Source organism: Perca fluviatilis, chromosome 1, assembly GCF_010015445.1.
Source record: "Perca fluviatilis chromosome 1, GENO_Pfluv_1.0, whole genome shotgun sequence".
Classification (NCBI taxonomy): domain Eukaryota; kingdom Metazoa; phylum Chordata; class Actinopteri; order Perciformes; family Percidae; genus Perca; species Perca fluviatilis.
In genome coordinates this window covers 1,008,851-1,022,093 of record NC_053112.1, presented here as the reverse complement: position 1 = coordinate 1,022,093, position 13,243 = coordinate 1,008,851, and the positions used below count along the sequence as shown (strand labels likewise).

The 13,243-nt window shown below is 40.2% G+C and overlaps 3 protein-coding genes and 2 pseudogenes across 4 annotated transcripts in view; all 5 read right to left on the bottom strand.

The window, feature by feature from the left end:
• Window positions 1-13,243, bottom strand: part of LOC120566319 (E3 ubiquitin-protein ligase TRIM39-like) — a 503,358-nt gene that overhangs the window by 103,644 nt on the left and 386,471 nt on the right. The gene's annotated exons all lie outside the window — the stretch shown is intronic.
• LOC120566511 overlaps window positions 1-13,243 on the bottom strand; it is a 114,227-nt pseudogene that overhangs the window by 18,461 nt on the left and 82,523 nt on the right.
• On the bottom strand, window positions 977-5,210 carry LOC120566539 (annotated as a pseudogene).
• Window positions 9,271-13,243, bottom strand: part of LOC120566368 (E3 ubiquitin-protein ligase TRIM21-like) — a 104,984-nt gene continuing 101,011 nt past the window's right edge. The window contains exon 4 of the mRNA XM_039812759.1: window positions 9,271-10,170. Coding sequence (XP_039668693.1) covers window positions 10,018-10,170 — 153 coding nt within the window. The 3' untranslated portion in view covers window positions 9,271-10,017. The remainder of the gene's footprint in view (window positions 10,171-13,243) is intronic.
• The window catches only part of LOC120566414 (E3 ubiquitin-protein ligase TRIM21-like), an 85,310-nt gene continuing 82,545 nt past the window's right edge, over window positions 10,479-13,243 (bottom strand). For both annotated transcript variants that reach the window (XM_039812853.1, XM_039812862.1), the window contains exon 2: window positions 10,479-12,909. In XM_039812853.1, coding sequence (XP_039668787.1) covers window positions 11,261-12,907 — 1,647 coding nt within the window. In that variant the 5' untranslated portion in view covers window positions 12,908-12,909 and the 3' untranslated portion in view covers window positions 10,479-11,260. The remainder of the gene's footprint in view (window positions 12,910-13,243) is intronic.

The following is a 13,243-nucleotide window of genomic DNA, read 5'->3' as shown; positions in this document are numbered from 1 at the left end:
ACTCTTTCAGAGAGATTATACATGTGTTGTCAGTATTGAAATGTGGCTTTCAACAATATTGTCATTTTACAACATAGAAAACTAAAGTTATTGTTATTGTCAGATCTTACCCGCAAGAAGAAGCTCTGCAGAACAACTATAGATGAAAACAGGAAAAATGTCTTATGTTCTATGGCAGGCCGTTTTAACATTTAATCGAACCACACTCCTATCTGTAATTACATTTTAGATATTTATAATAGCATTTCTACTAGTCAAAATTATATTCTAACTAGTCAGAATGGTAATTTAAGATATCAACAATAACATTGCAATGAACAAAACAAAAAACAAATAACAAAAACCAAACCAAAACAATGGTAATTAAACTTATTATTATTACTAATACTTATATATAAATTCTTACTTGTAGCAATTGTTTTCAAGATATCTACAATTTTGATTGTACTAGTCATAACTACATTTAAATCCTTAAATAGTATAAGTTATAAAATTTTTAACATTTAGTAGCAAGATTGGATATTTATTGCAGATCTATTTAATTCTTCCTAGTCAGAAATAACTTTCTAGATATCTGCAATAGATTTTATTAGAATATGTCCACATCCTGTGTAGACCAGTTTTTTTTTAAAGAACAGCATTGCTAACAAAGCTCACCTTACTGTAGATTTCCTCCAGTGCTCAAGTCACTGCTTACTCAGGCCTTGTGTTCAACACCTACTTTATTTTACAGTTTTTAATCTACAATCACATATTTAAAGATTTCTTTAACTCATGAACCATCTTACAGAATTCATGAAACAATTAAAAAAATGGCCAAAGTGATGAAGAAATAAATTTGACCGAATTCTGCTCAGGCTCAAAAGGCCAGCATTTTCTGACTCCACATGGTCACTTCTTAAGCTACCTCTCTGTTTGTTGACTGGTAGACCAGAAAATAATACTCAGGACTCGCTCAGTTAAATTTAACGAAGCTTTAGTAAATGATATTGCAAACAGAATACAACTTATGCATATATACAAACAGGTACCCATGCATAAGGATCAGACCCCCTTTAAGACATGTTCTTTCTCGTCCTAATGCCAACAGTCTGTCCAGGAATCTGGTCCCGTCCTATTCTCTGCCCTCTCTCTTAATTCTCTCCAGGTTCCTCCTTCCACCATGGTGTCTGTGCCGCTAATCAGTTGGTCATAGCTCAGATGTTCTGTCCACCGAGAAGATAGTGAAATATGCACAAGCCCTGGAATCACTGCTGTTCTCTCCTCCTCTCCTGGCCTCAAGATTGGCCGTCAATATTAGATATTATACTAGGTGCATTCTGTCCCAAATGTTTAACAGGAGCAATTTGCTCCTTCTGCAACTGCCTTATTTTACACATGCTAGACAAGAAGAGAGAGCGAGGCCATTCCCAGGCGTTGAAGACATTCTATTCTTAACACAATATATTTCTACACCCTCTTTTTCCACAGCAAAACACTGTGGAACCTAACAATGATACGTGTACAATAGACAAATGGGGAAAATGTAATACCCCCTTTTTCCACAGCAAAAACGCTGTGGAACCTAAAAAGACCTAATTTCTAACCTAACACTAGAGAAATGCAAGCTACAGCTCAAAAACAGTAATTATCCAAAACACTTTTCTCACAAGATAGAAACATCCATTAACTTTTTATACCTGGTTTAACAACGACACATCCTGTGTTCTGTAGACACTATGGGATGTAATAGGCCTTACTCTTAAATGAAACTTCATGACACAATGAAATATTCAGCAATATGTTTTCTGTGGCTGCACATCAAATACAAATAAAAGTGTATCTCATTACATAATCAACACATTAATTTGATGCATCATGACATACGTTATGTGGACGACATCTATTTAAATCTCTGTTAAACCTACAGACATTTATTATAACTTCCAGAAGAAATCACTTTCTATATTAATATGTAAATGTTTTCCCTTTGATTGAAAATAAATAAATACATGAAATGAGATCAATGATTAGTTTACTCTGACAGGAGAGATGATCAGAGGGGCAGAGTTTTTACCATCGTCATTATAACAGGGACTGAAGAATGGGAAGAGTTTCTCAGTGAAGGAGCAGCCAGTAAAGGAGTAGATAAGAGCTGCAGCATCTACGTCATAAAAGGAGACCAGACCCTCCTCATAATCCACAAACACCCCCACCTTCTGAGGAGGAGACTTCAGAGAGAGAAGGACACCAGGACCAGCTAGAGCTTTGTATTCATTTCCATTTCTCAACCACATCGTCCAGTAACCATACTGAGGACTCAGGTTTATTTTTCCCTTCCTGTTGATCAACTCTCTGGCCACTCCTAAATCCCATTTAGTTTTTCCTTCAACTTGAACCTTAAAGTAAAATCTGCCTGAAGAGAAACTCTGTTTTCCTAAAACACAAACACACTTAGAAAATCTCTCTGGGTTGTCTGGGAGATTCTTTGTCACATCACTAAGATTCACTTGTTTCCCGTCATCAGACAGGATGAGATTAGGATGTGCTGTATCAGGATCAAGAGTCACATCCACTGCATACTGCTGGACCCTTTTCAGCTCGGCTTCAAGCAGCTTCTTTATCTCTTTACTGAGTGTCTCCTCCTGCTGAACCACAGCTCTCACCACAGTCCCCTCATATGATGATGGACGGAGGCTGACCTCTGTCCAGTCCTTGGTGGGTGGAAGTTGTTGGATGGTTAGGGACTGGACACTCTGGAGAAGATGGAGGTGGTCTTCAGAGCGTAACACCTGCTCCACCTCAGTGCTTCTCTTCATCAGCTCAGAGATTTCCTGTTCCAGCTCTTTGATGAAAGCTTCGGCCTGTTTTTCTGTTGTTTTCTGCTTCTCTTTGATCGTGTCGATGAGCTCATTCAGGCCTCTCTCAACAGACTCCTTCAGAGAAGTGAAGACCTGAACACCTTCTGCTATCTCTCTGTCTGCATCTTCCTCACTGAGGTCGACTGACTGTATTTGATCTCCTGATTATCTTCAGTGGTTTTTTTTTGTTTTTTTTCTTTTTTTCTCCTTTTTTTTTCCCCAGCTCGGCCTTCTTTCCTTCACATTCTTCTTTCAGAGGAACAACATCATGCTTATTGTGATCTAAAACAGTGCAGAACGTGCAGACACATGTCTGGTCGGTCTTACAGAACAGCTCCAGAGGTTTATCATGCTCCCTACACATCCTGCCTTCCAGGTTCTCCACAGGGTCGATCAGCTGATGTCTTTTCAGGCCTGACATGGTCAGATGAGGCTCCAGGTGAGTCTCACAGTAGGAGACCAGACACACCAGGCAGGACTTCAGGGCCTTCAGTTTGGTTCCAGTGCAGACGTCACAGGGAACTTCTCCTGGTTTGGACACTTGTTGCTCTGAGCTGCTGCTGCTGGCTTTCTGTTGAGCTGACTGTCTGAACTGAGCAACCATCTCAGAGATGAAAGTGTTGACGTGCAGCTCAGGTCTTGTGTTGAAAGCCTTTTTACACATTGGACACAGGTACTGGTCATTAGTATTCCAGTGTTCAGTGATGCAGTTTTTGCAGAAGTTGTGACCACATGTTGTGGTGACAGGATCAGTGAAAACATCCAGACAGATGGAGCATCGAAACTGATCTTCAGATTGCAGATAGTTTGCAGCAGCCATATCTACACATAGTGTGAAAGAAAAGAAAACATTTTATTGAAATTACAGTTTTAATTAAAGGAGCAAGCAGTGGTGAATGGGCCCTCCCTCGCACATTCGCGTCGGGGATACTGATGGAGTGCTGGTCAATGTGTGCGGCATTGAAAAAGATGTATTGTACATTTTGTACCACTTCCTGTGGCCACAATGTGGCAATAGAGAACATACACTAATGAACCGTCATGTTGCTGTATACCATGTGTAGACAACACCATGTAAACTTCATGTTAATTGGATGATCTGTGTCACATACAACTAACTTCCTGTTGTCAGTAAGTCGTGCTGTGACTATGACTTAATATAGGCATGTAGATGTCTTCAGAAATTTAGGGCAGATTGGACGGCGTGAAGTCAATTTACAACAGCTTCCTGTGTTATGGTGAAATATGGAAATTGCCTCATCCCAACCCTGATGTGAGTTTAGGAGCGCTATGTATCCCGCTGGCCAAGCCCGACCTCAATCCCTGCAGAACTTTGCAATTTTTGCCAGTTCTGACATGTATTGCAATTTTCAGAAGTTTTAAGCATCCCAAGTTCCTCAGAAATGTAAAAAAAAAAAAATTACTTTGGCGGGTAACATTTTAAAGTTACGAGCCAATTTGGCCGGTGATGGATAATGCGAAGCGTCTTTCTGAATCGGCCGACTGCAAACATTTTTCCAGATTGGTCTGTTTTGTGCCAAGATATTTGGCAGGTTTTGTGTGTCGTTGGATTGGAAATGTGAATTCTACACCTGCATCTGCCCTATCGTGTCGTGCACTTTGGGTCCAGAATCATTTTCCTACCTCAGCACTCGGCCAGCCCTGACAGAAGTGTTTTAACTTGCACCAAGCTGTGCATAAACAACCCCAATAAAGTGGGGCAGTAAGCTGAAGCACTACTCTGATAAAACAGCACAGAATATGTCCACACCCTGTTGTGTAGACCAGTTTTTATTAAAGAACAGCACTGCTAACAAAGCTCTGCTTACTGTACATTTCCTCCAGCTGCTTCACATTAAAAGCCTTCCACTGGTTCTCTGGTAGAAAGCTTTTATTGTGAAACAGCCAGAGGAAATAGAGAAAGTAGTGTGTAGGAGGCGATCAGTAACCAGTTCCTAAAGTCCTGAGAACTGACACAGAGAGACTGTTTAAAGCTGTTAAAGTGGGCTACTGTATAGTGGGCCTGCAGACAAACAGCCATAGTTATATTGTTACCAATTTCACAAGTAATTAAAAGAGTGGAACTTCCTTTGTGAGTAGAGCTGAAGTTTAGTGTTAATCCTGGTTGTAGAAAGTGTAAATGTGATCAGCTGTACTCACCAGTGTTTGGCAGAGACTCTGCTGTGTTGTTGAGAAAGACCTGATGAAGTCAGTTTGAGTTTTCTTTCAGAGAGAAACAGAGTCTTGTCTCTACTGCAGCGTGGCTGACACTCTGACAAACTTAACTTTCATTTCTGGAGTGTGACGTTGTATCTCTCCTCTTTCCAGTGTTGCTCCACCTCTTACTGCAGCTCTGTGGTCTGTTTCCTTCCTCTCATGTGCATTCTTATTGGGAAATACCTGCAGCTCTGTTGTTTGCAGTGTTGGCCATCTTACTTTAAAAAAGGAATTAGTTACAGTTACAAATTACAAATTACTTCTCCCAAAAAGTAATTGAGTTAGTAACTCACTTACCACATTGTAAAAGTAATTTGTTACTCAGCAAAGTAACTGTGACGTTATTTTTCCGGGGCATAGCGTGCATGTTACATAAACATTCTTGACTTTAATTTCAATGAGCGAGAAGTAGTGCCGGTACTTCCAGCTCGAGAACGCTACCTTTGAATTTCCCTGGCTCGTCGCCATTGTCGCTGTCTTGTGTTTAGTGGTAGTCGGAGCGTGTAGTGAGACAGCGTGAACAGGGCATCCGCCCACCCAGCCAATCATCATCGCATTTGCAACGGTGTCATCACCCACCCCCCCCACCCCTGCTCTCTCCTGGCAGCCAAAGCCTGACACCTTGCGCTTCATTCAACCAAATTGTAGTAACGCGCCACTTTACATTCTCAGTAACGATAACGGCGTTGCAACGATGGGAAAAGTAATTAATTAGATTACTCCGTTACTGAAAAAATAACGCTGTTAGTAATGCCGTTATACTTAAACACCGTTACTCCCAACACTGGTTGTTTGTTTCCTCCCTCTCATATACACTCCTGTTGTTGCTGCTGCAGTGTAGCAGGAAGTCATGGAGACGTGCTCGGTCATGAGGAAGGCCGTCAGCTCTCAAGAAATGTTCAGAGTTTAAATTAATAGCCTGCACTTATCAATCATTGTTGTTGGACTCTTTCAGAGAGATTATACAACATTTGTTGTCAGTATTGAAATGTGGCTTTAAACAATAATGTCAACTTACAACATAGAAAACTAAAGTTATTGTTATTGTCAGACGTTACCCACAAGAAGAAGCTCTGCAGAACAACTATAGATGAAAACAGATTTTAAACTGTCTGTTGGGGGAATTATAAAAAATTTAAAATAATTGGTTTCAAGTCTTTAGACTATGGAAGATTCTTATAGCCAGGCATAAGGGAACAACATGAAAAGAGGAAGACCATCAATTTATTTAGCATTTTGAAATGAAAAATTATTTTTCAAATTATTTTCAACATTTTAAGTCAGTCGATTAAATTATAAGAATAACGTCAAAAACTTTTCAGATTGTATATAGAAAAATAAAAGGAGTCATGTTTTCATCGACTAGTAATTAGTGATGGTCAAATGAAGCTTCGCGAACCACTGTCTTTACTTTCTGAGCTCACTAGATGGCGCTCTCTGTTCAAAGAAAAAGGTTAAATGAATGGCATTTCAATGGGTTTTCAAACCCTTTGTTGAACAGAGAGCGCCATCTAGTGAGCTCAGAAAGTAAAGACACTGGTTCGCATTCATTTGACCATCACTACTAGTAATCAATCATTGGAGGTCAAGTAGTTGTTCAAAATGGCAACAAGTGTTCAAAGAAAATTCATTTTTTATCAAAATAACTATGCAACCATACTAAACAGTTTGACATAACACTTGTTTATTTTTACTTCATTTAAGGAATATTAAGATAGATTGTTGTCGGTCCAGTGTTGCTCCGCTCTTACTGCAGCTCTGTTGTTAGGTTGCCGACAAGCGTGCAGTGAATGCGAGGAGCAGACAAAGAAACTAAGAGGAAAATTGTACAGGGTGCATCAGTGAGCAGGAGACTTCAGAGACGCTATTGGTAAGTGAGCATTTTCGTTTATATCGTGGTGGCCTGAAACCAAATGATTAATTTAAAGTGAGAGGGGAAAAGAAGCGCGTTTTGTTCTTGGTGCGTGCACTTGGGTTTCAGAGGGCGATAAGGGGAGCTGTCCTAAAATGTTTGTAGCGTGGTTGCTAAACATTTTACCTTGTTGAAGCTATGTATGTATGTATGTTTTATATTGTGAGGTGTTTAATTACTATGTACATTTGAAATTACTAAATTTGCTCCTGATTGTTAATCTAGATGCCTATGAAATCGTTACTATCAGCAATGAGCTAATATGTGTTTTTTATTTTCTATTCAAAGGTTTTCAACCTACTGCATATTATTTCTGCAAACTCCTGGTTTTATGTGGAATTATAAATAAAATGCCGGGAGAAGGAGTGAGTTGTGATCGTGTCCTCTGTCGTCCTCCTAGCCTTTTTCAAGTTTGAGGCAGTCACTGATGAAAACACCCACATAACTTGACAATGAGGTCGAAGGAACTGCCCAAGGAGCTCAGAGACAGAATTGTGGCAAGGCACAGATCTGGCCAAGGTTACAAAAGAATTTCTACAGCACTCAATGTTCCTAAGAGCACAGTGGTCTCCATAATCCTTAAATGGAAAAAGTTTGGGATGGCCAGAACTCTTCCTAGACCTGGCCGTCCAGCCAAACTGAGCAATCGTAGGAGAAGAGCCTTGGTGAGAGAGGTAAAGAAGAACCCAGAGATCACTGTGGCTGATCTCCAGAGATGCAGTAGGGAGATGGGAGAAAGTTCCACAAAGTCAACTATCCCTGCAGCCCTCCACCAGTCGGGGCTTTATGGCAGAGTGGCCCGACGGAAGCCTCTCCTTAGTGCAAGACATATGAAAGCCCACATAGAGTTTGCCAAAAAACACATGAAGGACTCCCAGACTATGAGAAATAAGATTCTCTGGTCTGATGAGACCAAGATTGAACTTTTTGGCGTTAATTCTAAGCGGTATGTGTGGAGAAAACCAGGCGCTGCTCATCACCTGCCCAATACAATCCCAACAGTGAAACATGGTGGTGGCAGCATCATGCTATGGGGGTGTTTTTCAGCTGCAGGGACAGGACGACTGATTGCAATTGAAGGAAAGATGAATGCGGCCAAGTACAGAGATACCCTGGAAGAAAACCTCATCCAGAGTGCTCAGGACCTCAGACTGGGCCGAAGGTTCACCTTCCAACAAGACAATGACCCTAAGCACACAGCTAAAATAACAAAGGAGTGGCTTCGGAACAACTCTGTGACCATTCTTGACTGGCCCAGCCAGAGCCCTGACCTAAACCCAATTGAGCATCTCTGGAGAGACCTGAAACTTGCTGTCCACCAACGTTCACCATCCAACCTGACGGAACTGGAGAGGATCTGCAAGGAAGACTGGCAGAGGATCCCCAAGTCCAGGTGTGGAAAAACTTGTTGCATCATTCCCAAGAAGATTCATGGCTGTACTGGCTGAAAAGGATGCTTCTACTCAATACTGAGCAAAGTGTCTGAATACTTATGACCATGTGATATTTCAGTTTTTCTTTTTTAATAAATTTGCAAAAATCTCTACTTTTTTTTATTTATTTTTTTTTCTGTGAAGATTGGGTGCTGAGTGTACATTACTGAGAAATAAAATGAACTTTTTTGATTTTAGCAAATGGCTGCAATGAAACAAAGAGTGAAAAATTTAAAGGGGTCTGAATACTTTCGCTACCCATTGTATACCTTATACATGAGTTAAGTTTGTTTGAGAGCAATCACTGAGCTGTGTAGACACCCTTTGATAAGTGGAAGAGTAAGAATCCTCTACACTACTAGCAGCCCAAACTATTTACCGGACAATTGTACCAAGGCATCATGAAGGTGTATCAGTGTTTGGTGAACAACACAGTGACTCCATGCTGGTTGTCTCTTTGTGTTGTGGTCCATCCAGTGGTCGCTCTGTGCCATAACATAACATTTTTATGGTGGTTACCTGTATAAATTGCATAAAAGGGGCTTATATACAAAAGCATGATGTTTTTCATGCACAACTTTGACCAACAAAAAAAACAGCAGCCACTGTTTTCTAGATCCTAAATCTGAATATAAGCTCATCCTGCTCACTTAGATATATACTTTAGTCTTTACAGGGATGTCTGCACCTTTTAACCTAAACTTAAGAAAAAAGAAAAATATATTTGTCTTTGGTATGATTCTTGAAATAAGAACAAACATCCAGTTTTTCTTACAGATGTTTTGGATGTAATTTTTATTTTTTAATCACTGCTGTTGGAAACAAACATTTCCTCCTCCACTGCTTCACATTAAAAGGAACCATCTGGTGAAACACATCAAGGCTTTTATTTTGAAGCAGTCACAGGAAAACAATGTATTTGTAATGAAATACAACTTCTGTGTAAACCAGCTTTTCTGTTCAGTGTTTAGTGCTCAAATCACTGCTTACTCAGGCCTTGTGTTCAACAACTACTTTATTTTACAATCACATATTTACAGATTTCTTTGACTCATAAACCATCTTACACAATTCATGAAACAAATAAAAAAATGGCCAAAGTGACCAGTAATTATCCAAAACACTTTTCACACAAGATAGAAACATCCATTAATTTTTTATACCCGGTATAATGACACAAACTGTGTTCTGTAAACACTATGGGATGTACTAGGCCTTACTCTTAAATGAAGCTTCATGACATAATGAAATATTCAGCATAATGTTGCCCATCAAATACAAATGTGTATCCGATTACATAATCAACACATTAATTTGATGCATCATGACACACGTTATGTGAACGATATCTATTTAAACCTCTGTTAAACCCACAGACAGTTATTATAACTTCCAGAAGAAATCAGTTTCTAAAGACACCAAATATGTCAAGATGAAGTTTGATTCAAATTGCAAAGAATTGCTGCACATTTAACCATATGATAATAAATGGAATAAAGTGTAAATCAGTCACCACCGGAAACAGATTCTGTAGAAAATAAGATGTAAAATATATGAATATGTACATTTGTTCCTTTTATTGAAAACAAATCAATACCTGAAATGAGATCAGTGATTAGTTTACTCTGACAGGAGAGATGATCAGAGGGGCAGGGTTTTTACCACCTTCATTCCTACCAGTATGGAAGAATGGGAAGAGTTTCTCAGTGAAGGAGCAGCCAGTAAAGGAGTAGATAAGGACTGCAGCATCTACGCCATAAAAGGAGACCAGACCCTCCTCATAATCCACAAACACCCAAGTTTGATTCAATTTTCAAAGAATTGCTGTAGATTTAACCATATGATAATAAATGGAATAAACAGTAGATCAGTCACCACAGGAAACAGATTCTTAAAATAAGATTAAATAAATTTATGAAGAAAATAAGATGTAAAAGAGAAGGTACAATGGCAAATAATAAAAAGAGATGCGAGGCGCGCCGACCCCTACAAAATACCTATCCACTATTACAACAACTTAAAAGTGCGGAGCCCTTACACAAAAACAAAACCAGTGCCACGGGTCATCTGTGCCTGTGGATATCAAACTATAGAACTCCTCCTCAAGTGTTACACACTTGCAATGTCAAAACTGGACTCATAACACGCATGTCTACATCTGAATCTCAATATTCTTGGACAACTATTTGCAATAATTACAATTACAATAGTTATGTGCAATATCTGTTATTTATTCACTGCTGCCACTTAAGTTCACGCTGTACTTCATGTTTATACTGTACTCTATGTTTACACTGTACTTCAATAGCATTTGTACAATCTATTGTTTTAGCAACAGAATCTTTTCAACCATGGCTGTATCTACCATTAAGGGATACCGAGGTCCGGATCTCCTCTGTATTGTTTAATTTCTTCACTGAGACAAACTAAAATGAAGAGAGTACTTCAGACAAAGCTATCCTATGGGAAGGGACGAGATGAACAAGATTATGATGAGACCGAAAGAAAAAGGAAGGTGCGGAATTCTTACTGTCCCCCCCAGGATTTTGAAGCTACTGTTATACAATAGTTGCTCTCCAAATGTCTTAGAATGCGCATATTTAGGTCAGGGAAATAAAAACTAAATTTGGACCTCTGTAATGCTAAAATCCTGTTTACAGTCCCGTTTTTGACCTAATCTTACTTTTTAACATAATCTCATTTTACTTCTGCTTAACTTTTTATTTCTTGCAATGTACCTATGCTATTTTATACACTTATCGATTATCTTTTTTTTTTACTCTTATTTTTTACCATGACTGTGAGCAACTGCAACTAACAATTTCCTTGAGGGGATCAATAAAGTATTCTGATTCTGATTAGTTTACTCTGACAGGAGTGATGATCAGAGGGGCAGAGTTTTTACGGCCATAAATATCACCAGTAAAGAAGTATGGTAAGAGTTTCTCAGTGAAGGAGCAGCCAGTAAAGGAGTAGATAAGAGCTGCAGCATCTACATCATAAAAGGAGACCAGACCCTCCTCATAATCCACAAACACCCCCACCTTCTGAGGCCGAGACTTCAGAGAGAGACGGACTGAAGGGTCATCAAGAGCTTCGTACTGATTTCTCTTTCTCAACCATATAGTCCAGTAACCATTCTGAGGGCTCAGTGTGATGTGCTTTCTGTTGATCGACTCTCTGGCCACTCCTAAATCCCATTCAGTCTTTCCTTTAACTTGAACCTCAAAGTAAAATCTGCCTGAAGAGAAACTCTGTTTTCCTAAAACACAAACACACTTAGAAAATCTCTTTCGGTTGTTTGGGAGATTCTTCTCCACTTCACCAAGATTCACTTGTTTCCAACCATCAGACAGGATGAGTTGAGGATGTGCTGTCTCACGATCAAGAGTCACATCCACTGCATACTGCTGGACCCTCTTCAGCTCAGACTCAGGGAGCAGCTTCTTCATCTCTTTACTGAGTGTCTCCTCCAGCTGAGCCACAGCTTTCACCACAGTCCCCTCATATGATGATGGATGGACGCTGACCTTTGTCCAGTCCTTGTTGGGTGGAGGTTTTTGGATGTTTAGGGACTGGACACTCTGGAGAAGATGGAGGTGGTCTTCAGAGCGTGAGAGCTGCTCCACCTCAGTGCTCCTCTTCATCAGCTCAGAGATTTCCTGTTCCAGCTCTTTGATGAAAGCTTCAACCTGTTTTTCTGTTATTTTCTGCTTCTTTTTGATCGTGTCGATGAGCTCATTCAGGCCTCTCTCAACAGACTCCTTCAGAGAAGTGAAGACCCGAACACCTTCTGCTATCTCTCTGTCTGCATCTTCCTCACTGAGGTCGACTGAGTGTTTGATTTCCTGAATCTTCAGTCGTCTCTTCTGGATCATCTTCTGAATTTCAGCCTCTGTCTTCCCCAGCTTGGCCTTCTTTCCTTCACATTCTTCTTTCAGAGGAACAACATCATGCGTCTTGTGATCTAAAACAGTGCAGAGCATGCAGACACATGTCTGGTCGGTCTTACAGAACAGCTCCAGAGGTTTATCGTGCTTCGTACACATTCTGCCTTCCAGGTTCTCCACAGGGTCGATCAGCTGATGTCTTTTCAGACCTGACATGGTCAGATGAGGCTCCAGGTGAGTCTCACAGTAGGAGACCAGACACACCAGGCAGGACTTCAGGGCCTTCAGTTTGGTTCCAGTGCAGACGTCACAGGGAACTTTTCCTGGTTTGGCCACTTGTTGCTCTGAGCTGCTGCTTCTGGCTTTCTGTTGAGCTGACTGTCTGAACTGAGCAACCATCTCAGAGATGAAAGTGTTGACCCTCAAATCAGGTCTGGTGGTAAAGGCCTCTTTACATAAGGGACACTGGCACCGGTCACTAATATTCCAGTGATCAGTGATGCAGTTTTTGCAGAAGTTGTGTCCACATGGTGTGGTGACAGGATCAGTAAACACATCCAGACAGATGGAGCACAGAAACTGATCTTCAGATGACAGATAGTTTGCAGCAGCCATATCTACACATAGTGTGAAAGAAAAGAAAAACATTATATTCAAAATACAGTTTTAATTTAAGCTGCAAGCAGTGATGAACAGGCCCTCGCACACTTCTGCATGTCGGGGGTACTGATGGGCTGCCGGCCATCATTGCTGTGTATTTCTAGTATGGAGCTAGAACAGTCTCAATAAAGATAAATGCACACACTACATTCACATATGCACACACAGGATTCATACATGCACACACACATGATTCATAAATACACACACAGGATACACAAATGCGCACAAAATTCACAAATACACACACAAAATTTAAAAAGCACAGAAGATTCACAAATGCATACAAAA